At 42.1% G+C, this 26,145-nt stretch overlaps 1 protein-coding gene across 4 annotated transcripts in view; it reads left to right on the top strand.

Annotated features, from left to right (window-relative positions):
• ZBTB16 (zinc finger and BTB domain containing 16) overlaps window positions 1–26,145 on the top strand; it is a 429,841-nt gene that overhangs the window by 165,996 nt on the left and 237,700 nt on the right. For 3 of the 4 annotated variants that reach the window (XM_085647376.1, XM_085647378.1, XM_085647377.1), the window contains exon 3: window positions 12,318–12,415. In XM_085647376.1, the coding sequence (XP_085503502.1) occupies window positions 12,318–12,415 (98 nt within the window). The remainder of the gene's footprint in view (window positions 1–12,317; window positions 12,416–26,145) is intronic. The other variant, XM_085647379.1, reaches the window with a different exon arrangement.

The raw sequence follows: 26,145 nt of genomic DNA, 5'->3' as shown, positions 1-26,145 counted from the left end.
TAAGGTAGCACAGGATAGGTGGGATATTAGACCTTGTAGAGCAGTAGATATGCAGGGAGTAGAGCTTACAGACAACCAAAGGACAACTGATAGTACAAGCGGAGGTGTAAAAGCATAACCAAATAACACATGCACATGTATTGCCTTTCATAGATACTTGATTAGCTTTTTTGCAGAAAGTATTGCTTTTTGATATAATGTTGTGCTTAAGCAGATGAGTTATTGAATATGCAAATTTGACATATTTACGCTCAAAAGAGTATAAAAGAAACTGGCTGCCTCTTGTTGAAGATCAGATTCCAGTTCCACAGAGCTGCCTGACCTTCTGCGCGCGTTATTAAAGTTTATACTATATTGCCAAAAGAAGTTGTTGTCCTCTTTCATCCGGCAACACCCTACCACATTAATTTCGTACCGAATTAAAAATCTGCATTCTTGCTTCCTCACTTTCACTTTGAGATAGAATGTGGTTGGGGCAGTTTATGCAAGACCAGGTCAGTTGTGATTTCTGTGGCACAAAGGGGGCAAGCTTTCTTCATCTGTTGCAGTGAAAAAGAAACCGTGCCTGTGTGAGGTACCCAGAGGGTGACATGATAGAAGTCCTGTATTAATCCCTGGAGAAGAGAACTTGTATTAAATTGACATTCGTTTTTCTTCTCCCACCCTTCCCCTCACAAGAAGAATTTAAAAACTCTGAGTGAGGAGAGTTTTTGATGTGGGGTCTCCCATGCTTTGTTCCATCACAGCCCATCAGTGTCACTCTATGCGATGGTAGCAATGTTTGGCTTTTCTGTCATAACAAGTGCAAAAATATGCTAGTGTTGTTGACAGGTTTATTATTTACGTAAATCTCAAACATCATACCCTTTGTTGCGACCATTTTACTATGATTGGGAAGGACGGAGTGAGATCCTGGGCCTGCAGTTATTTGAGAATTCTGCAAGCAAATGACAATTAGTGATTTGCCAAGACATCAAGTAATTAGCAACCACTTTGCTACACAAATCCCCCAAGCATTTTAGGAAACTCACATGGCAAGTGGAGGGTCTACTGCTACTACTGTGAGATGAACAGTGAATTGTTTATCCCCTTAAACTTTTGTGGATGAGGCATTGAATCATCTTTACTCTGTACATTTAGGATCCATTTTACCATGGAGTCCATTAGATGTGGGCACAGTATTGTTTCCCCCTATTTCTCTTTTACAAGTGCAGATTCCTTTGGAGTGACCCAACCCTTTTGTAGTGTGTGGATACCTGGCCATGGTAGCCAGTCTCGAGCTTTCGATATTGGTGTTAAAAAAAGGAAGTCCTGGTCATTTTGTTAAATTATTTGTATTAAGACCATGCCCAATACATTATGATATTCCTACAACATTGTGGAAACAGGTTCCAATACCACAATTATTGGCGGTTTATAACAGAATGTGTTTTGAGTTTGACGTCTAGCACCTTTTGCAAGGCAGCTCATTTTGCTAAGTTCTTCCTGATGAGATATGCATGAAGCTTGCAAGTCATTGGTAAGCATTTTAATAGGCCCTTTGTAGGTAGGAAGTGCCTTTCACTCACTCTTTGATTATGGCCATCAACTCGTGCTTCAAACCTCCCTCTACTTGGACGTCCCTCTTCCCTTACAATCCACCCAATTACCCACCCCCATCCCTTTGATTACCTTCTTATGTCTTCATTTTCTTCATGGTGTCTACTGATTGGAGAAAAAAAAAAGGATCCTGCTTTCTCCATAATTATGATGAAATGTGTGTCGTTGTGAAGAGCTGGGTGAGGCTGTGGCAATTTTTGCAAGCTTCTGTGTCTGTGCTAAGACAACCAATTGTTGACATTATACCGATTTACAAAATTGTGTATACTGTACACTAACAAGGTCATTTTACCGTATATATGTTTTGCATAATTACACGGCTTTAGGTTGTTCTGAAAATTGTGAAACCTGAATTGATGGACCGGGTAATTCTAGAGAGTGTTGCCCTTTCCATGGAAGATTTCAGTCATCTTGGATGTACAGTAAATGTACAATAGATGTGCAATGCAAACAATGCAGTGCATAAAATGATTTAGAAAAAATGGAAATTGACTTGCCAGCACAAAAAATAAAAAAGCACTGGTATTCTTCCTAAGTGTTGTCATTTTTCCACCTTGGTAAACATCGACTGAACACTATGCAGAATGGTCACCGGCCAATTGTGCGATTGACACGCAAAATCTATTTTAAGGATATTGTCCAAGACTAATGTTGATGTGTTTTTTGTTGTTGTAAAAACGCACTTTCACAAAAGGTGCAGGCGTTTAGCGAAGCTCTTGCCAGTGTTAAGCCCTTTTGTTGCCAAATAACTTTTTTTTTCATTAGCTCTGCGCCCTGCCAAGTCTCCACACAAGCCGGCGAATGACAAAGTACCCCTTAGTTAATTGCAGAACGGATTGCCTAGAGTTAAAAGTTCTGATTTATACGACTATTGCTCTAACTGCTCAATAACGGAGGCCTGTAATCTACTTTCATTTCAAACACAACGCTGATTTATGAGGCGGCATGCCGCTCGAGCTCAGAAATGAGGTGTTCAACATATGCTCTGTTGACATAAATTTGGAATTTATCGCTCTTGTCAAAACTGCCTGTTGGACAAAGGTGCTTATTAAGGCAATAAATGGCTTGGAATAGTTTTCTGTCAAAAATCTTAACCATTGTGTTCAGTCTGTTTGGGGGGAAAATACACTTAAAAGTAATCAAATGGCAGGAACGCATGGTTGTTGCTTGGGATGGTGGCTGGGCGCGGATACCAGGAGGGAGGGCGCATTAAAGCCATCTCGCAGAGAATTGATCAAATGAAGGCCCCTGCAAACTGCGTGAATTTGATAAATTTGGATATTGTACCACGTCTTGAGGTTTTGAAGGCTGCCTGTGTGAGCGGAGACTGTGAAGAAGGAAGCTCATTTTAAGCATCCGTCGCATTGACGCTTTCTGGGGGCTAAATGCTGTTATTGTCTTTATTGCAAAGCTGCGTTGTTTTAGGTTTCTTATTTTTCAGACCATTAAATGTTCCACATTTGAGCAGATTTTAGCACTAAAAGACCTATTTTCGCCTTCTAATTAGACAGTCCTCATTTAAATGAAATTTCTTTGAGGAAATTCATAAAATAGTTTATTAATTTCATAGGCAGCCAAATGCAAGTCATAAATTGTTAAATTGTGTCTTTGGGTGTCTAGTTAGTTAAATGAACGAAAGAATGGCGCTCCGCAGCATTTATAAGGTATCCTGATATTGATATAGGTTAGTCACTTGGGATTTATTTAATTCCTGTGGTATCCTCTAAAAATTGTCATTCACCAAGATGTAGTAGAGAAGTTACAGACTCCAAAAATCCTTGAATTAGTTTAATGTGATTTATTCAAATTCATTATAACATCACAGGACGGATTTTTTTTATCATCTCATCTGATGAAAATGCTCATTAGTATGACGATGCGAAACGAATTATCAGATCAGGGAGGAGTCAATTTTCGAATAGCTGTGCTTGGAACACCCATTTACTTTATTCCAATTTAATGATCAATAAATCTGATTGCTTGATGATAATTTTTTCATGATATTCCCCGCTACGTTGTGAGGAACTACATCCAATCTGCTTTCCTCCCCGCCTTCACCCTGTTAATTGACTATAGCTTAGCCTGTTTCTCTTAGAGAATGTCTTGTTGCGATCTGCCTGCATAACTTGACTTAGTATCTCTTAATATGCACAAAATGCAATGGTTGCATAAGGACTAGGGGGCTGTGTTGTGTTCTCATTTCGTGCCCACGGCTTCAGATTTTCATTTACTGTTTAATACCTCCGAACAGAATGTAAAATCAGTCGTAGGTGTTTTTTTTCCATTTTAAATGTTCTACTGCCCTTTTTCCATAGTTCTTTGTGTCGTTATGTATAATTCTTTTATTATAAAATAAATGTCTATGGCTAGATCTATGGACAAAGGTATTTTCAGCTGTGTGCACAGCATGTTTTAGTGTGTATGTGTATACATATATATCTGTCATGGAATGTAAAATCAATAGAGATGCAATTTAAGTAGAACTTTAGTTAGACCTAGAAAATAAGTATTGATTTTGTCCCTTAGGATCTTAACGCCGCTGTAATACCTTGCTTGTTATCTTCCAGGGCTTTTGTGTTACAGCATCTCCCTAATCCGGCCAGTGTATATTGAGTGATCCTATCAATCATATTTGGCACCCAGGTACCAGCCGATAAGAGCATTAAAGCCTTGTTAAAAGCAAGTGTGTACAATTGGCTCTGATAACGATCGGCCATCCTAATCAGACGTGTCAAGACGCCCCTCCCTTGTTTCTCTCTAAGTTGTAAGGGTTATGGAGTGTGAGAAATGTATTGGCAACACAATGGACTCAGATCTGAAGTTGTGTCGGCAGCTGAATATTTTCGAACATCATCCGCTAAGAAAGATGTAAGGTCCTATTGAGCTGCTAAATTGAGAACCATGTTCATACTCTGTTACTCACTTTACAAATATGGCTATATACATACACACATACATATGACATACATATGTTGTGCCATTACTGATGACCAGGGATGTGTTTCATTGGTGTCTAAACTGCATGTTTAATAAATTCATCATGCCCTTTTTGGGATATTTAGGTCTTGTGCTAGACAAGGTCTTTTACATTTACTAAAATTATATTTTAATATACTTATGGGGGCCTTCATCCAAACTTTGTCATCGATTAGTCTGTTGTTGTGTCATTTCCATATGTCGTCCTCCCACTACATCATACAGCATGGGGAATAGGTCAGCCCACTTCACCCATTGGCTAACTTCACTGTGAGTGACAACCTTCTGCCCTTAAACAAGGAGTATTTTCGTACAAAGCAGTTCCCTTATCTGCATGAAACTATTATGTTTTTTTGTGCATTTTGCTATTACAACACTGTTTTTACTTTCAGCCAATGTGTTTTGTTTTATTTTTATTTTTTAGATTGATTAGGGCCTGGCTTTATCTCCAATAACACAATAGAGTTTTGCACAAACTTTGGCAAAGCAAGCAATAACGAAGCCAAAAGGCTGGTGGCCACTTCCAAGCTAATTGGCTTTGCCAATGCTTGTTGAAGGGTGTGTCCAGATCGTGAGCTGGGTGTCATGGTCATTGCTGAGTCCGAGCTAGAGTTTGCACTGCTACCTATATTTTCTTGTATGCATGCCCAGCTGCAGCCACATAAGTTTTAGCCATTCATCCTGCTGGTGTTTAATTTAAAACTATATTGGTGGTTAGTACCCGTCCTAGGACGTAGATCGTTGATCTCATTGTCTGGGCTGTTACTTGGTAGAAAAGAGAGCGAGGCTTATGGAGATGTCCTTCAATGAAAGGTCATGCAATTCTATTTTGTGTGGCATGATTAGGCATTTGGTGTACTTCCTCTTCCCAAGTGTTAGTGCCAGATCTCTAAAACATTTGCGCAGTGCACCGCCAAGGGCTGGAGAGATTTCTCCCAAGACATATGGTGTATGAAGCATTCTTGGTTAATTTCTCTGCATAGTTGATCCCATTAAAAATAATTATAGAATAGAATTGTCTTCTGATCTATATGTCCAGCATGAGATAGGGGGCCGGTTAACCAAGTGCAGAAAATCAAGAATTAGAAAGTCGACCTTGGTGGCTGAGCTCAATGACAAATAAAAGAAGTTGTTTATGTACAGGAGCCAGGTGAGCACCACTGCATTGGATCCTTTCTCTGAGCTTTGAAACATCAGAAGACTGTACTGCTGGGAGGGAATGGTAGGAGGTATTCAAGACTGGCAGATTCCCTATGGATGTAGCATGTCTGAAAGTTTCCTTTCCATAGATTTGTGAAAGAATAAATATGGACACAGTTAAACACAAGTGCTTCACTTGCCAGGAGGATGGTTAAATGTTCTGCTGAACATTCCCTCCTCTTGAAATTGGGCACTGATGCACATTTGTCTGCACTGGAATCAGCCTTTGCTTCCCAAGTGCCATCTTCGTGGACTATTTCTAAGGGCTTCTGCTGAAGAGTGACTTGCATTCCAAAGTTATCAGGGCGTGCATTTCTACAAACAAACACATCATAAAGAGTTATTTTTTGGATACTCAATTTTATCGATTTTAATTGAACAAGGGAAGCGGTAGAGCACATTTTTCATTGCAATTAAACAATAAAAGATTGTTATATCCACAGGGATTTGATGTACATTGCAGTCCATATTCCCACAAGATCACATACAGATTAGTTAGAGAAAATGAGACGAAAAACTCCATTACTCGATCTGTCCCAGCCATTTGCACCAAATCTTGTGATGTTTGGCCGGGCATCCCCTGGCTTCGTAGAGAGGTTTTTCCTGCGCTGCACACCAGTCCACACCCCGGCGCCACTTATTTATACTAGAGGGTGGGCTTTTCCATGCGGCAGCAATGCCCCTCTTGGCCACCATCATGGCCCTACCCAGGAATGGTTTAATAATAAAGAATGCAATGAATACACTTGATATCATTACATGAAGAGTGGACAAATGAACATCATATTCAAATGAGTTTCCCATATCGGAGTCATTATAACAGAAACCTAGTCAAACAGCTGCGTACAGCTTCACAGAGAACACCTTTATTGTCACCAGGAGAATCTCATGCATGGTGTATAACCATATTACATGTGAGGGTCCAATTAAAGTGATCTTCCAGAACTAGAAGGAAGGAACTTGGGCTGAAGGGTGCTCATATAAGTCAGACAGTGTTAACTTTTCTAAAAAGTGAATACATTTTACATTACACAAAGTTTCAATTTCAGGCACAGAGTCACTGACAGGCCATCAGCTCCTCCCTTGCTTCAAATGTGTTGGAAACCCAGTGGCATCATATATTGCCTTCCAATTTCCCGTGAATGGATTTCAGGGAGCAGGAGGATGAGATTGGACGTTTTTTCTACTTTTTCTGGAATAAGAAAATTAAGATGCCCTGGAAAACAAATTCGTAATATAATAGATGTATTAGGCAATATTTTTCCCACATAGATGTGTCACATATATAAGTAATTGAAACTGCCACAAGCTACTTTCGCAGGAGTCTGACTCATTCAAAATAGAGTGAAAGGACCTTTAATTTTTCTGGGACAAATGTTAGTGTTGCCAGTGAAGGCCTGGCGCTTGCGCAAGGTGTTGTGAAATAATATGGACTGCACTCATACACTATGGTTGTGCCATGTGATTGCTCAATAGCGATATAACGTGGTACAACTATTGTGTGGAGCACTGCAAAATACTGTTAAGGCGCCTGTGGAATATTGTACGTTGGGTCGGAAATTGTAACCTACAAAGGGAGAATGACATCTAAATTTACAACCATGTATTCGTTATTGCCTTCCCCCAAACATTAGCCATAGACTGGGTACAAACAATCGATCTGCCCATCGGGCAACGTGCTTGAAGAAAAGTATGGGAACTGTGATCCTGGGTACCATGGTGGCATGGTCAAGGAGTGTGAGTGCGGGTTCAGAGACATGGCTACCAAGAACACAATATCCAGCAAATGTTTGTTGGCCTTTTACCTTCAGGTAACTGCATACAATATATAATGCCCACACCTTAAATGAAAAATTAATGCAACTTACATTTATTTGTGAGAAATAAAAATGTTCTGTCGGGACAGCCAAGTTGGTTAATGCAGTCAATTCACATGTCAGTAGGTGTAACCGGACAGTCATAGAATATTGGTTGGCTGCTGGAAAATAGTGACATATTTATAGCGCTAAGAGATCCAAGCCTCAGAAAAAAAGCACTGTGAATAAGTAAGCCAGTTTAAAAAATGCATTATATACAGTATGAGATAGGCTATATAAAATGTGCAAAAACATTTTCTTTAAATGTTTACATTACTTTTAAAAGTTATACTGTTAGTAGTGTGCTGATTGTACCTAGTAAACTCTTTTTATTGGTTTCCATTTAAAGGACAAGTTCAACATTCTATCAATTAAAGCCTATGCTGTCTCCCAGTGAGTCTTTAGATTTACAGATTATCCAACTGCACACATTTACATTTCTTTCAGGTTACAGGCACTTTGGAGAGGAGGCTTGCTTCTTCTTTAGCCGCCTCTCTTTTCTCTCACTTCATATTGGGAGAGTCCCGTCTTCCTCTTTTCAACCGGTTGCAATTTAACCATCCAGTAACGGTTGTTTTTTCTTTTTTTAAATAAAATATATGGGAACTCTTTTGATAAAATTAATAAAAGCTTAATATCATCTTTCCCTGTTATTCTGCTCACTTCAATATCTAGTTCTGCCTGCATATATGTGTTGGGTAAGGATGTGGTGTAACTGGTTGTGGCTGGGGAATAGCTCAAAGTCAGAATTCATCTCAAAATGGGGGATGACGGACACGCTTGAAGGAATCTGGTAGGATCCCTACTGTAACCTTCCCAATGGGATACCTTGCCACTGTAAAACAAGTGTTATCCAGAGTCTAATAAGATTGTTGGTAAGACTAGATGTGTCGAACTATTTGCATGACAATACCAGATGATGCCTACAGTTGACGGGGACCCAAGCCGGTTGAATGTAGCATATCAATTGAGCATTGATGACTTGCACGTTGGATTTTTAAGTGTATTATTATTTAAAATAATATAAAGTTTCCAAAAAATCAACATCCTTTGAACCGATCCAGTACTTAGTTGTCAGTAAAGGCCAGCCTCTCTAGTTGCTCCAGTACGTGAGAAATTGCCTACTCTGGTCAGGTCTAAAACAGTTTCCTTAAAGTTCTCTGTCAGCCAGGATTAGACGTATAGGGGCACATACAGCAAGCATTTTTGTCTTCCCAAACGAGCTAATTCGCAGAATCTGCCCATTTGCGAACACAAAAAATGCTTTTGATATAAAGCAAACCCTATTTTGCAATTCAGTTACCAGTTACCGAATCTCAAAATGGGTTTGTGATTCACTATTAGGAAGGTGTGTGTTTAGGGCATTCCTTCCTAATACCGAATTGCATCGGTATGTAGGAATGTTTTGTGACCGAAATGCGGTCACAAAACATTCACATTTTACCATCCACTTTAAATAGATGGTAACCGATTCGCAAATGGAAAGAGGTCCCCAAGGGACCCCGTCCCCTTTGTGAAAGTTTGTTGCATTTTTTAAGAGCAGACAGTGGTCCCATGGACCATTGCCTGCTCTTAAAAAATTAAAAAACATTTCATTTTTGTTTTAGAAATGCATCTCGTTTTCATTTAGGGAAAACGGGCTGCATTTTCAAAAAAAATTGCTTTATTTTAAAGCAATCACAGACATAGTGGTCTGCTGACCCCAGCTGGCCACCATCTCTTTGATTATTGCGATTCCTAGTTGGTCGCAAATTGCGACCTACCTCATTAATATTCATGAGGTAGGTCATTTGCCATCCCCCAAGAATCGCAAAAAGTGTTCAACACACTTTCATGTGCTGTTTTGCGATTTCCTAATTACGAATTGCAGGGATTCGCAATTAGGAAATTGCTAAACGGTTTCTTCATGCATCAGGTCCATAATGTCTTGTACACAGTCAAAGGGACTTTATTGTCTCGACCTGCACTCCAGCCAGATTTTAAAATATTGTATAATTATTTAGTACTCCTTCTTTTACCCTTGCTCTGGGGCGTAACACAGGCCCTTGCAGCCCCTGAGGTTCAAGGTGGGGGGTGTAACCCTCCAGGGGGCACTCAGCCTTTTTTATGGTCCCTTTCAGCCCAAAGTCAATGAATGTCCGTGGGAGGCTTGGAGGTCCCTCATTGCATTCTGCAGGGGAGGCCCATCATTTTACATTACACCACTGCCTTTGTTATGATTTTTGCATGTTTCTAGGTTTTAGGGAACTCAAATTGAAGACTTTCAAAAGCCAGAGATGGATCGTAAGGACTGTAATAATATGTTGGGTGCCAACCGGCTCTAACGGGATGTTTCTAGTCTGGAGCAGGGTGTGCTAAATTTCAGATATCAGAGGATGGGCAGACAGAGGCGCGAAGACCCCTGGTTTGGGTATGAAGCATGAAAAGTAGAAGAAGGGGTGTTAACCACAATATGAAGTGGGGAAGTGCTCATCTGGGATTAGCTTCTGGTCTCAAGTCGGTTGGCAGGATTGCCCCTACTGTGCTTGTTCTCTTGCCGTCCCTGCTTTGCCTGTATATGGAGCACTGTTCTCTGCCTGCACTGCTCTTGGTGTGTGTGGCAGGGAGTTGTAGTAGAGCCATTTACATTTTCAAAATGTGCACAGTCGGACTTGCAAACCCTCCTCTCTCTCATCTGCTAACCCTGAGCAGTTGGTTGCTAATCTTATGGCTGTGCCCTCACTGCCATGTTGTGCACCCTGGGTTTGCAGCCCACGGGGTTTTCCATTGTTGCCTGTCTGGGGTTACACTGTGTGTGAAAATCTGTATAAATAATGTCTTCATAACTCCTGCAGACTAACGACTCCAGTTTTTAATGGTCTCCATTAAGTATAGATTTTTTTGTTTACAACCTATTTATAACGCCAGGCCGCAAAAGCCACTGCTGACATATGCTAAAGTGCCAGTGATGGAGTCGGGATGTATATGGGATTTATTCAATAGGCCTGTTTGGCGTGTAATGATGAAGCAATACATCTACTGCTGCAGCAGGGGTGGGGCTGTCAGAAGCCAAGGGGTGCAATTCTAAGAGGTCTGGAGAAGTCTACTGTGCACTTCACGTATTGTGGTGCTTGTGCCGAAATAACAACTGATCTTCGTAACCCTCACCCCCTTACTGACTACCAACCCCTCACCTATCAGTCACTTCAGCTTCTGCTTCCAGCCCTGGATACTGTTGTTTTTTTAGGCTTGGCCTTTCATACAGCTTCAGTTGTCTCGTCTCACTATTGTGTGTGTGCGTGGACAATTGGTCAGCGTTTGCATTCACTGATCTGCTCAATTATTCCTCACACATTGCTTGTGGGCAATGCATCCGCCATCTTAACTCCTTGGGGCTCACCTCCGCGTGAGCATCAGCATTTTGCTTCTGCACGTTGTTGTTATCCACTCGGGAAATCTTTTTTTTTTTCTTTTTGTTGTTTGTTTTAGGAGGGCTTACCAGCTCCTCACACAATGCTTCCAGGGTGTTCGCTTCTGTAGTCATGCCTGACATCTCATGCTTACTGTATTATGATTTTACTGTTGCAAAATGGCCATCCTATCTGGGATGGTTGGCCAATCTGAAGGAATGTGAAAAACGTGTAATGGCGGCCACCTTCAAATGTTTGTGTGCCTGGACCCCAGGCGATCATCTTGAAAGGCTTTTTAAAACACATTATGAAAAAAATAATGCAAGTCGATCACTAGTACAAATCGTTTTAGTTTTAATGCAAATTAAAGAAAATATAATAAGTGTTGGCACAAATTAAGGGCACTCGATGTAGCGCACGTATGAATGTAGCCACGTGGAATATGTATTCTCTTCACATTCACTTATTAGTATGGAAATTAAATATTGTGTTTGTCTTGAAGGAATAAGTCATCTTTCAAACATACCTGGTTGCCTACTTTGAAGGTGACGATTTATAGTTTCTTTACGCATGGAATTCCTGAGAGAAAATTAACATTCATTGACCAAAAGTAGATTCTGTTGAAGTACAGTTATGGCTACAAATGAAATTTAAAATTCCACTGAGATGCACAAGTTATGGTTAGCGCCTCAATCCATAAATTACACACCAAATGCAGTACTGATTACCTCAGCCTTGATGTGACATATGTAATTAAAAATGTTGTACATAATCTTACCAATGGGATCACAGATCACATTACTATTAACAGTATGACAGAGATGACTGATTTTTGTATTACTTAGTGGTTTTGACATGGCCTGTTATTCAAGTTGTGCTTTTAGGTATAAAGATTGAGAGGTCACAAGCATAGCATTTGGTGAACCACGCCTCGGAGTCTGCAAAACCAACATGCAACATCTTCTTTTTTTTAAAATAAAAAACCTCAGTCGGTCCATCTGAGGCCCTTTGACGTGGGCCAGAAGATGCTTCCCCAACCAGCTTATGGCTCCTTACATTTTCTGGGATGATTTGGAACCAAGTCTTGCGTCCTGTTGTGGTGGCTGCACATGAACTGCTTCTATTACAGTCAACCCCTTGGAGATCTGGGTCTGCAGCGTGGAACCTACTTTTGGGGTGGTCGCACACACATAATATATAATATGTAATATATTGTGCAAACTTGATCCTGTTACTAATCTAGGAAAATAGCCAACCCCCCTAATAACACATACACTCTTTCTTTCCTCTTTTACAGGAAGCTGCACAGTGGGATGAAGACTTATTGGTGTGAGTTGTGTGGAAAGCGTTTTCTCGACAGCTTAAGATTGCGAATGCACTTACTGGCTCACTCAGGTAGGTCCAGGGCAGCAGTACTACCTAGCTCCTTATTCAAACGATAGTTTCTATTCCTTGGCCCTCCTCATCCTGTTTTTAGCTGGTTTTCATCTGTGCATTTTTATCTGTGTTCATTATTTTTTCTTCTTTTGAGTGCAAGTTGATTTAACTCTATTTTTTTTACACTTCTTTTCGATTTTGATAACTCTACCTGTCTGAAACTGTTTCTTGGTTCAAGCTGTATTTGTTGATTGGATGCATCATTCTCTTGTGAAGACTATTGACCAATGAGAAACAGCACGCAGGGGCCACGTTTTAAATAGATATGCAGAAGGAGCTACAAAGAGCAGACCTTCTTCTCTAGTTCGATGGAATAGAAGTTGAAAAGAAATGGTGTGTTGTGGGGGTTTTATAGTGCATATATGCCAATTTCCAGGGCACTTCGCCTTTTGAGCAAACATTGTCCGTGGTGTAACATTTAACAACCTGATTGGTTAAAAACTTTTAAGCAACGACTGTGGCAGCCCACGCATTTAGAATTACAACCCACTTTTTCTCAAGGCAATGCATTTTTGCTTTACTTGTAGATAGTGTGTAGCAGGGCAGCCATTTTGCAAATTGTTGCATTGGTTGATCTGCGTTTTTTCAGTGGCATGTCCCAGTTTTAATATTTGACTTTGCTGTGGTTTCAAAATATTGCGGAGCCTTCGATTCAGCCCCGCCCGTCCTGTCAGGTGACACACGTCCTGATGAAGGGAGGAGTCGCAACAGAATATTTGCTCCGTTATCAAAGGCCTGGCTCCTCAAAGTTATTGCTGACTGAATGAGAAAATCCAGAGTACGGCATTTACAAAGTGCAAAATGTGGCTGGCATGGTGGGTGTATCTCCTTGGCAAATGTGGGTGTTAGTGAGTTGTGAAAGGGGATGTTAAAGGGTGGATAGGAGGTAACACTGCTTGGATTGCAGTTTGGGGGTGTGTGCACAGTGGAATGGATGGGAAAATTATTCAGGTCAAAGTTATTCTGCCTCCCCATTTCCTGCTGCAAGAGAACAGGAGATTGGGGTCTTAGTGAGCAAGACAAGGTGGCAAGTCAGGATAGAAAAAACCCTCTGATGAACTCCATGTGTTCCTGCAGTCTGGACCAGACCTCAGGCTGCAAAGGTCCCATGAGCACCATAATTCAGCTCCCGTTATACAATATCTAGTTAGAATTACCAGGACACTTGCGTTTACAAAACTGTCATTATATGCCTCACCTTATATGTGCCTACCATGAAGAAAGAATTGGATGAAGCGCCGCCCTTTGCAGAAGCCAACATCACCTGGCAGAATTGCGTCGCCTTTGATGATGTAAGAACGTGTGACCTGCCTCATTACACGTGAAGCGGGTCAGCCAGGACGGGATGTGAATGATTCAGATCAAAGTTGTGGTCTTCATGACCAAAACCAAGTTTCCTTTGGACTAACCGCACACCGTTATGACTCAGCTGCTTCCAGTATACCGTACTTCTCCCACTTGAAGTGGAGGGTGGTCTTTTTGTGGACTTGATCAAGGCTCTCATTGAGCCCTGTTTGGGACTGAGCCTTTATTCAAACTATCAGAACATTGTTCACTAAGCACTTGTTGGTGTTTTTATTTTACGCCCTCCATGTACCTTCGCCCGCAGTCTTGATTTGAAGTTTGGTAGTCTGTAATTCAGCTGCATTATTTGAGAGAGACGCAAATGTCAGGAAATTGATGAACTAGTGTCTCCTGGGCAGAGGAACAATATGTGCGTGTGTGCCTCCTACCACGTTTGAAATGTGTGTGCAACGCTGTAGACCTCAGAGATGCAGCTTTGTTTGTTTCCCCACTGTCACCCAAATCATTACGCATTTTAAAGATGTCGGATTTGTTTTGGAATGGGATTTTGGAAACTCAACACAAGAAACATAAAAATGATCTCTTCTAGTTTGACTTCTCCAGGGGGTCGTTGAAACGGTGACCGCACCTTAATTTAAGAATAGAAAGAGAATTGACCAAGATGTTCACGCAGGTGTACTTCTGTTTACTAGTCTGAAGGCCTTCAGACTGGATAATCAGATACCTACCTGTTACAGGGACACCTTTATGCCAGTTATCGGCATTCCTTTTGTAAAGTGTGTTGGTCTTTATCATTGGCTACTAGGTTCACTGGAATGGGACCTTATGTTTGCATCCCTGATTGCATCACATTGTTCAAAGAATAGAGAAGTCATCGGGAGACTCTATGGTAACAGAGCATTTTCCACGGTTGATTAGCCGATGTAGCTGTCGAAGAGCTGTGAGCATGGGCTTCCCTTCTTTGCATCAGAGATGCACTGCGTAGAGGGCAGGAATCTCTCTCTAGCGCCTCTCTTGGTTCTATAGTGTGGTCTCTGTCACCAGTCACCTCAACATTCTGTTCCCAAAGCATTGCATTTTCCTTTGTATTTCTTACCAGAGATTGTGGAGAATCCTTCCTCTCTTTCCAGTTAGGAAAAAGTTGGAATCCATGAGTCGAATTTTCCAAACAATTCAAAATGTCAGGACACTGATATATATTGTCTTTTTGGTGATGACTTCCCTGCATGACAGTTTTCCCTGTGCTCTTCATTTACAGTAACTAAGGTTTGCGGTTAGGCCTGCCCCAGAAATCCTATGTAAATAATCCTGTTAAACCCCTGGAGTCTAGGGGACAGGAGTGAACACGGAGACAGGACAGATCTGAAGGACAGGCAGTGAGTATATTTTAATGGATGTGTAGACCTAGATCATTGGTAAGAGGATGTAGCCGTACGGCTAGAGCGGTCAACCTCAAAGCTGGGGAACCGGGTTCGAGTCTCGGCAACGACGCTCAATATCCTGTGATTCTGGGCAAATCACTTAATCTCCCCGTGCCTAACAAAAACGAATGTGTCCATCTGTAACGAAACTGGTGCTCATGGAAAGCGCTCTGATACCCGATATCTTCGGGTCTACTTTGCGCTATATAAAACTCTAAAATAATTGTGTAGTATGGTAGGAGGTCTTGTGAGCGGCTCGGGAGTAACATGAGGGATTTCTTCTTAACCGATAGGGCAGCAGTGATCTGGACCCGCCTCCCTGGAGCAGTCATAAAGTGAGCAGCAGAATGCAATACTGTGACAGACACTTGGTTTTGGAGAGGATGACAGAGCTGGGGACTTGGAGACTATGCGCTTACCAAAAGTAATGCTATGGTAACATACGCACAGACGTGTGTCATATGTTGTCATCTTTGTGGGAAATTAGGTAAGTTGTGTGTTATAAAAATTGTACTCAAATTGGATTTGCTTACTCAAACATAAAATCACACCAACACTGTGACATTTATGGGAGTAAAAATCCTCACCAGACGAAGCTGTGAATCTTCATGTTGGGGACCCTCGCCTATGCTCATAGTTTGTGGGTAATCACAAGCCTTTTGCAGATATATTCCAAACCTGTCAAAGAAAAGACTACATCTGTTTTCATGGTTGTAAAGCGGAGGGAACGGAATTGAGGATAGTACAGAGAAAGTGGTTTCTCTACCGGAAAGAAGGTTTTCCCCATAAAGGAAAAAAAATTGCAAGCAGGGATTGCCTGATGCATTACTTAAATGCAACCGCAAATATACCCATGCTGCATTTCCCAAATATTAAATGTTAACACGAGTGCTTATGCGAAGGTGCAGCAGGAGCGAGACCTATTTTCTTTGTAAATTCCAAAAAAAAGGCATTACATTTGTTCCTGTAGAGTTATGCCTGTTTTTGGAGCAGAGTAACTACTTTCTCTGCTAATTGGGCGTGCCTTTTGTGATCCTGGGCACATTCTGGCATCTGCTTGCCAAGTGCATAGAATGTAATTCTGAGGCGCAGTGCTAAGCACCCGTGTACTGTGGAAAGAAGGTCTTGTTTGGCCCGGTTCACCGGGGTTCGGGCTGCTCTGGACGCTGGTAGAGGAGAAAGGCGGGGACGCGCTCGCGCCAAGGACGGGGTGTAAATGTTTTGCCGCTCTCTGTACTATGCGGCTCAGTTCAGGGCGTACTGCAGGCTTTTTGTTCCGCTACAAGGACTCCCTCCCCCTTCCTGGCTGCTACTGGCCGTGTTTGTTATTGTAGAGCTGGCCCTGTGCCAACGCTGGCCCGCTGCCAGGCTTGTGGGTACAGTATGTACAGTGAAGCCTCAGCCAAGTTTGTCATCCTACAAGCGGATTTTTTTTTCCTCTCTGATCTGGCGAGGAGGGAGAGGCCGGGCGGAAGCAAGTCAGTGAGTGGTTTGTTCTAATGCTTAATAGAAGAATGCTAAATTCTGAAACATATATATCTAAAAAGCAAAGCAGCTATGACCTCTCAAAGCAGGAAATCATTCCCTTTTGCACCTTGCACCCCCTTTATACAGAATAGTTGACCAAGATATTTAATGAAAAATCCTGGTACGTTTTTTTTTTTTTTAGTTTTTATATTCGGATTAATGAATAATGAACTCTGAGATTTCCTCAGCCAGTCCAACGGTTTAGACTACGATTTTTTTTAGTTCTGAGGTTTGCCTATTTTAGGGACAGTGAGAGGACGGGACATGAAGTTGATGGGAAGAGTTAACCTGTTTGTCCGGTCGTGGATGATAAAATTAGAGTTGAGAGAACAGCTTTATTTCCCACATGCAGCTGGGCATTATTCTAATTGTGCATACTGTCTTTGGTATGCGCCTACTTTGTGTGACAGGCAATTGCCGGCAGTTAGTACACTTGGCAGCGGGCAATAAGGCTTGTCAAGCGTTGTCAAAGCCAAAAGGCCTCACCTTTGGGACTATCAGCTGTGCAAATGCCTTTTGGTAATAATGTACAGCATTGGCAAGCTGCTGTGCAACATGGCCATCAGTACAAAAAAAGTAAGAGATATTAAAAAAAAAAAAGGCTTGATGACCCTGTCAACCCTATTATCTTCTAGGCATGTGCATGCATCATCATGTATGCCCGCTTACACTATTATTATTTATTATTATTATTTAAAATCTTATATAGCGCGCAGCTACCCTTGGGCATCCCGGCGCTTCCAGACACATCCAATCCAAGATGGGAAACAGCAATAGAACGTTATCCAGGGAATAAAAAGGTTTTAAGATCTTTGCGGAAGCGCAATGTACAAGTCTCAGCGCGCAGTTTAAGCGGGAGCGAGTTCCAGAGCTTTGCTGTATTAAAGGAGAATCTTCTGCCCCCAGTGCGGGCCTTTTTGACTCTAGGGACAGATAGTAGGTGTTGCCTGTCTGAGCGCAGCTCTCTTCTTGCTTTATGGGCCGTAACTAGATTCCCTAGGATGGGGGGGCCTTTCCCTAGAAGAATTTTGTGAGCCAAGCAAAGTGCCTTAAAAGTCACTCTCTCCCGCACAGGGAGCCAATGCAATGCCTTTAGTGCCGGCTTCGCAGATTGCATCCTCGGGATGTCCATGAGCAGCCTTGCCGCCGCGTTTTGGACCTGTTGCAGGATCTTAAAGGTAGATTCAGGGGCGCCCAAGAAGATAGCGTTGCTGTAGTCAAGTCGAGATGTTATGAGACCCTGGATCAGCAACTTCCTTGATGTTAACGGGAGAAGAGGGAAGATTTTCCGAGCTGACCTAAGTAAGGCATAGCACACTCCTGCTGTTTTCTTGGCATGGGTACGGAGGGACAGGTCCGGTTCTAACCAGACTCCAAGGCTCTTAATAGCTTCCTTGGGGGCAGGGGGCTCACCCATACAGCCAGGCCAGCTGAGGGGGGGAAGTAGGGTGGATTTACTTCCCAGCAGCAGTAGTTCCGTTTTTGAGCCGTTTAATTTGAGGGAGGACTCTCCCATCCACGTGTGAACATCCACAAGACAGGACTTCAAAATGTCTGGGTTGTCGGCCAGATGGGACAAAGAAACGACTAGCTGCGTATCGTCAGCATAACTGACGATTTTGATGTTATAGGGGGAGACTACACCCTCCAGTGGGGCCATATAAACATTGAACAGTGTAGGGCTCAACGAGGAGCCCTGTGGCACTCCACACTGGAGGGGCATTGATTTAGATCTCTCCGATCCATCCCAGACCTGGTATGTTCGCTCCGATAGGAAGGAGCTCAGCCATCGCAGAGCCATCCCAGACACCCCGACCTCAGCCAGCCGCTGTATCAGCACCTGATGGTTCACGGTGTCAAATGCTGCGCTGAGGTCCAGGAGCATCACTGCCACTGATCCTCCTGTGTCTAAGATCCGTCTGGCCTCGTCCACGACCGCCACTAAAGCTGTGTCAGTGCCCTGGCCTGGGCGAAATCCAGTTTGGGAGGGCTGGAGAAGACCATTCAGCTCCAGAAAGGCAGACAACTGCTTGTTGGCCAGTTGCTCAGCGACTTTGCCAAGGCCCGGCAGCAGTGAAATAGGCCTATAATTTGAAAGGACCGTGTGATCCAAATTGGATTTTTTTAATAGGGCCCTAACAACTGCCATTTTCCAGGTGGGAGGGACCAGGCCCTGGGTAAAAGAGGCATTCATTAGATCAGTCACAGGGGCTGCGATGGTCGCTGTTGCCTGTTTAAGAAACTTCATCGGGACTGGATCGATGGGGGAACCACTTTTAATCAGCGATAGAGTTTTAGTAACGTCGCTCACTGACACTGGGCCAAAGTAGTCCAGGCCAGGAGTGCTAGCTCTTTCCTGGGTTTCCCCAGTTCGCTTACCGTGATCCTGCGCTAAGCTGGGCAGGGGAAGAGAAATTAGGATTTTCTCTATTTTTGTGTTAAAGAACTCCGCAAGTTCCGAGCTCTTTTGTTTATCATGCGGAGCAACCGGCTCCGGGACTTTGAGCAGTTCTCTAAGCACTCTAAAGCTTTCCCTAGAGGAGCTGGAAGCAGATTTAATCCGATCTTCAAAGAAGAGAGCTTTCGCAAATCGTACAGCTGACTTGTAGCCCCTCATTGCAGCACGATATTCTTTCCTCCTGAGATCGTCCCAGTTCTTCCTCCATAGCCTCTCCATCCTTTTGCATCCTTTCCTGAGGGTGCGTAGTTCGACCGAGTACCACGGAGCTGAGCCAACCCGTTTCTCCCTCTTTTGGACTCTCTTTTTCGGAATCAGAGTATCGAGGGAGGCGGATAGCCAGTTGTTAATGTTGGAGTCGGCCATAACTGGATCCGATACGCAGGGAGGGATCGTCTCTTCCAGTTTCGAGGTCCACTTCTCCACCGACAGTCTGGACCACGCTCGGTCCACCAGGAAGGCCTGTTTGGCACATGTCGGTAGTGGATCAGTTAGCCAACAGGCTGGGACCAAAAAATGGTCTGACCAGGGAAGAGGGAGGGCGGGCTTTGCCGAAAGGCGAGGGATGTTCGAAAACATCGGATCAAGTAAATGTCCTTTTTCGTGGGTGGGCCCCGAGTTGATTAAATTCAAGTCACACTCTGACACATGTACCACTTTTTTCTGAGATGGATCGGTAACTAAAAAGAAAAAAATGAAGTAGAATGAATCCCTTCTTTGAAGGCGGAGGGGCAGGCAGCACACAAGTTTGAAGTACATGAGGGAAACAGCAGTGCCAGGAAGGGGCAGGAACCTGGAGGTCGGGGGAGCAGAAGCACAGAGGGAGAGAGCTGGAAAATGCAGGCACTCTCATACAGTGCCAAGCGAAACACAAAAAAATATTTCCCTAAAAGTGAGTGGTGGAAGGGATAGAAGCCAGCCAGTCAGAGAGACGGTAAGTAGGCTATTCTCCAGGTGAGGAACAAATACAAGTTGGACAAGCTGCAACAAAGAAAGCAATTGAATAAGAAGCAAGGAAATGAGTGACTCTAAGGCCAACCAATAGTAAGCAATGAGCAGGCTGCACTCTCCTGTAAGGTGGTGGTAAGTCCTCAATAGGTCTTTTGCTGACAGACAGCCTTGCTGTTTGGTAGGCTCAACTTTCTTGGTATGTGCACAATAGGATTTTTGGAACCAGACAGGTTAGCTGTCTGGTAGACTCGACCTAAACACTACAGCTAACAGTTTGTAATTTCTTTTTAAATTTTTTTTTTTATATATATATGAATCTTAAATTTTTTGGCAAATTATGACATTTATTGCCACAACATTTTGGTTTGCAAAGCATAAATAAAATAGGCAGCAGGTTAGGGGTTTACATGCATAAAACTGGGTTGTGTTGTTTGAGAAAGTTCCCTTCTCTTTCATCTTCACTGCACATGATAATTAGAGGTGGACAATAAATTCCACTCTACTGGTGGAGTTCGCAGAGTTTTGCCTATTCTGTGTTACACTTGTAACACAGATTTCCTGCAAAACTCCACCAACCTCTGCGATGCAGTTTTTCTCGCGTGCGGCTCGCAAGCGTTAAGTTGGCAAGCTCGAGCGAGAATTGGCATCCCCTAGCGCAATATTCAGGCGAAAGGACTGCACCCGGGGAAATTTTTTCATTGAGGGTGGTCACGGGCAGTCACAACCGTGCGCGGTGAGTAAGCTGCCGCTCGCGGTGAGTAAGCTGCCTCTCCAGTAGAAAATCGACTCGGGCGGCAGCAAAGAAGCAGCGCGCTCTGGTGCACCACTTGCTGCTGTTCGCGCTGAGTTTGCAGCGTGGAACAAGCTCCTGGTGCTAAACAAAATCAGCACGACGTGCCGATTCCGCCATCTCGCACAACTCTATGGAATATTACAGAGTTTTTATGTAACTTTCCGGAATTCCCCAGAGTGAACTCTGAGTTCTGCCCACCCCTATCGATAATCAATTACCCTTAGTCGAGTCTGCTTGTGTTAAATTGCCAGTGAGGTCCTCACTACAACAGCCAATGAGGGTTGTGGTCTTAATGAAACAGTGTCCCAATTGGAATAGTTCACTACATTTTTCTTTTGTGCATGTCCTGAAAGTGACCTTCCATAAGACTAAATACGGAAAAAAATAGGTTAAATCATACAAACTGCATCACAGGCTCTCATCTTGCTGGAAATACACAGATTACTGCATTTGTTGCTCATTGGAGACAGGTCACTATAGGGTCTCCTTTACTTGTGTCACTAATTTTCAGGGTTAGGCACAGCAAGCTTTAAATTATCCTCCCAAGATCACACATGATTTCGTTAGGATAAAATTCTTAACAAACCTAGAACTTGAATCTGTTTTACAGCCATTCATGCCAGCCTAATCCTTAAGAAATAACCATCAGTTTCTGCTGTGCATGCCTTGAGTGAAGTGGGCTCATTTGGGAGGCGTCTAATTTTGCCACCTGGCCCCCAGATTCTGGAGCAACCTCCCTCTGAAGATTAAGAATTTGAGCAACCACTTTGCCTTTAGGCGTGTTCCCCCACCCCCATCGGCCATATTCGTTTTTAACACCATGAAGATATGCTAATGACCATTAGAATGTTATATAAAAATAAATAGAATAAAATGTTACCGTTTAGGCTAATTAATAAAAAATGCCTTGTACTGAATGAATGAAGGGAGACTTATATACCAGCCAGGACATACACTGTAACAGAAATAATAAATGTAAGTGGTTTTCAACAGTGTTTTTTTAAAGCAGAGTTCAGAACAGATAGCTCGAATGAATCATTAGTGCAAGATTGACTGATTCAAGTGTAAAGGAGGATGGAGTGACTGTTTGGGTCACTTTTCACCTGCATTACTCGGCAGCATCCCAGCAGAAATCAGCTTACAAAGTGGATCGACTTCTCGCACAATATCTTTTCCTCTGTCAGTGGGTGATCATGCTGGTCTCTTTATGGAATCATAGAAAGTAGGGTAAATACGGTAAAATAAAAATAAACTGTACATATGTGTCTTTTAGATTGAGTTGCTCTGGTGGAGAACTGTAAGCTAACAGTTGAATAATTATTGTTTTAAATATACTTAGTTTACCGAAACCTAACTCCAAGAAGTAGTGGAGCAGTTTGCAAAGAACACTGTTCAAAGAATGATACAACAGTATAGTGCGTGAGGTCCAGCTGAGACCGGATCAGAGAACGTGATGGTGGAGAGAAGTTAGGTCGATAGAAAACATGTAGCTATGACCAGTAGCATACATGGCGCTAGATTTATTGTGTTTACAATACACATTTTATAAGTTGTTGCATTTCTACTTCCACATTGATCCCATTCTATAATTTCAGCAAGTAAGCCACTAGACCACATCTCATCATATAGTGCTATACATGAGCTATTTAAGAACCTCTTCATCACACTCCAAGCAATGTGGATGCATTTGTAATGGACTCTATGTAGGTTGGGTTTCTAGCAGCTTTGCCATTGATCTATTTGGAGAGAGACCCAATCTGTACCAACCCAAATGTTTTCATATTGCCTCCATGAGTGCAGGTCCTGTCCCCTTCTTGCTTCGCTAAGCCATTCTTCCTTCCCTGGCCAGTGTCCATGCAGATTGTTATAACTTTGCTGGCAGAAATTTGAGCCAAACAATGTCATAATTGTCCTTGAACTCATGAGTGTGTGCTGCGTTCAGAACATTGTATTCTCTTTTGCCGTCCAACTTGAGGTTAGAGTACTCTGCCAGAACTGCAACACACACTGACCACTGTAAAGAGCCCGCTCTCGTTAGTAAAGGGGCCTCGACAGTAAACAACCGATTGGAAAGCTGGATTGATTTAACTTCCTGGAACAACGACTTCAGTGATGTTTTTAATATAACACGTGGCACTAAGAAGGAATTTATGTATTACAGTACTGTTCGATCTAGTGCTTATTAATAGAGACTCAATAATATCTACATGAAAAAATTTACATACATTGAATCTAGGTAGAATACATAGCCAGAGGTTTTCATGAAAATGGATGCATGCATCCAGGCCTTCTTAACCTACACTTGACACCATTGCGTTATATTGGGGCTGGCCAATTTAGGTGCCAGTGGCCTGATGCACTAAAGTGCTTTAAGATATCATCAGAACATACATTAACGTATAGTGACTCCAAGAGGAACTCACTTACTTAGTCAGTAGTTATCCTTAAAATCATTCCAGAATTCAGATTATTCACATTTAGATGAATGCACATGCTAAGAATTCAAATGGAACTTATTTACATAGCCGGCGGTTATACTAAATCTGTCTCCTGGACCTACTCTTAGCGATGCTTGTTTTAAATGGTTCGAGCGATTTGCAGTGGAGCTCTTCTAGCCAAGCATACAGTCTCTCCAAAATTCCAGGTCATTAAGTTGTGGAGCATTTTCAGAAATCTTGAATCCTCATCAGCTTTTTGTAATTCAAAGGTGTGCAATGCTGGACCACAAGCCCTGGATACATACCAGGATTTCCAGGTTATCCACATGAAATACATTTAGGATGGAATCTTAAACGAAGCCATTGATTATCCAGAAAATTTGGCATGGATCTGGCTGTCATGAACCAACATCACTCACTTTTCTATTAGTTCCCGTCTCTGTTACTAGATCCTAAATATACACAACCGTTGTGAATATGGATATTCTTTTTTCAAACTATGCACATTACTGTGTTTATACACATTTTGTACTTAGATTTACTGTACATTTGTTGTGTGAATCAGCCCCAACCAACTAGAGCCCTTCCAAAATAGGACAATCCAACAGATTAAACATTTGTACATAAAGGTGTCCGAAGATGAAGACTAGCATTGAAATGGAAAGGTGTGTCGCGTTCCATGAATTTAATGTTTTGAAAAGTAACAAGCTTAAGGAGAGAGGTCATTTCTTTATCACCATTTATGGCTTGCAAGTGCCATTCTAAAGTAAAGAATTGTTTAGAACACGAAGGATGGAAAAACCTCAGGAAAAGCGGAGGATGTGTTGTCACGCTGTTTATATAGTAAGTCGTGCCCACTATTGCACCAACTGTTTCGAAGTCAGAAACAGCTTATTTAAAAATTTCCTTCTGGAAGCTGGACTGTTCTGAAAGCTAAAATGTATACTTTCTATTCAGCAATTGGGATCTGACCTCAAGACGAAATCCCTCTGACTCTGTTTTTTAATAATGCTGGAGTCACATTGCTACTTCCACTCCGATATTGTTTATTTACTCTGCATTTGGTTAGACCGAGCACATCGATTTTATAAGAGTACCAATATTTTTCTCTTTCCAGGATTTCACCAATAGATACTCTACAAAGAATAATAAAAAATCTTTACAAAACATTCTAACGGATATTTGCTGCTTCTAAGTATTCATTATGAATTAACAATGTTCAGTACATTGTCCTACACATACTCTTTATGCAAGTGTGCTATTTAATTTAAACCAATCCTACATTAATATGTCCTATTTTATTTACAAACTGTTGGCAAGTACAGAATTCATTACAAATTACCCTTGATATTCCTATGTTGCCCTTCTTTTCACACTTACATATCTCCGGGTTTTCAGTAGCATTTGAATCTCATAAGATATACAAAAACAAGATATGTGCACCTATGCATTCTACTGTTATTTATGCATGGGAGAATAGTACAAGTATAGACAAGTAGATTGTGGTATGCATGTGCCATATAATGTTTTACCGCATGATGTTTCAAAATAGAATGCAAATTGTATTGTGTGGATCTACACAGCAGTTTTAGTAATGCCTAATATTTAAGAATTGGGTGTGAAGTAAGCATGGTTTATTAGAAACTGCACTCTTTGCATTGTCTGGAGATAAAGATTATAGGGCTATGAAGCAAATCCTTGGAATGTATTGTGGTACAAAATTATCACAATGCGTAGTTTAGGATCTATGTGTCACTAAACTGTCACACCCCTCTTTAAAATATCTGCTTCTATTACTCACTATCTCTCCTTTTAAATTAGGGTGTGGCTGATAAATTGTGCATCGCCGGTGGTGTTGGTGGAGTTTTCGCCACTCTGCCCTACGCATGTAATGCGGAGTTCTGGCCAAAATCCGCCAACTGCTGAATGGCAGTATGTTTTTCTCATTCATGGCATTGGTGAGCGCAACTGAGATTTAGTGTTGGCTAGTGTGATTTTTGGTCGCTAGCAGGGCACTCGGCGAGATTTCCCCAATGCGGGCGGTAGCGACCGTTTGCGGTCTACTTGAGTGGCAGAAAATTTAACTCGAGAAGCAGTGCCCTCTGGTGTGCCACATGGTGACATTCGTGCCGATTCCTCCGCGTGTGACAAGCTCCCGGCACTAAAAATCAGCACAAGCAGCACAACATGCTTAATTTCACCTGTTCACGGAACTCTGCAGAATCTTATAGAGTTTTCATGTAACTCCACAGAATTCCATGGAGTAAAACTCTGCGAGTTCCTCCCACTCTTATTTTCAACCCAACTGTTATTTTTTTGTCTTTCGAGTCACATGGGTTTAGCAGCTGTAAACAAACATAAGTCTGAATTATGTGTACAAATCTCATATGTCCCGCATCTCCACTTGGTGCTTATATTGCAGCCGTCATCGAGTACAGAAAGGTGAGAAACAAAATAAAATAGGTTATTTTGCTATACAATAACATTGAAGTAAATAGCACTGACACGTGAAGTGATTATGTTTCGGATAAAATATAATTTCACCAAAAACCAACAACTTCCTGTGCTTGATAAGAGAATTTGTATTTTTGAACCTCTTTTAGGAAATGATGGCTTGAACAGATGGTATTGCCAAGTTGTTTTTAATTGAAAAGAGAGATCTATACCAATTTAGGCTATATGATCTAAGCACAAGCCTCTACTCCAACGTGAGAGACGAAGTGAAAAGCTTTTGGACTTGAATTACCCCACAGTTCTATTACTGTGTGTTCTCTGCATTCCACAGACCAAAAAAG

The sequence above is a fragment of the Triturus cristatus genome, chromosome 3_2 (genome assembly GCF_964204655.1).
Source record: "Triturus cristatus chromosome 3_2, aTriCri1.1, whole genome shotgun sequence".
Classification (NCBI taxonomy): Eukaryota; Metazoa; Chordata; class Amphibia; order Caudata; family Salamandridae; genus Triturus; species Triturus cristatus.
The sequence above is the reverse complement of the archived record's forward strand: the minus strand, read 5'-3'. Positions and strand labels throughout refer to the sequence as shown.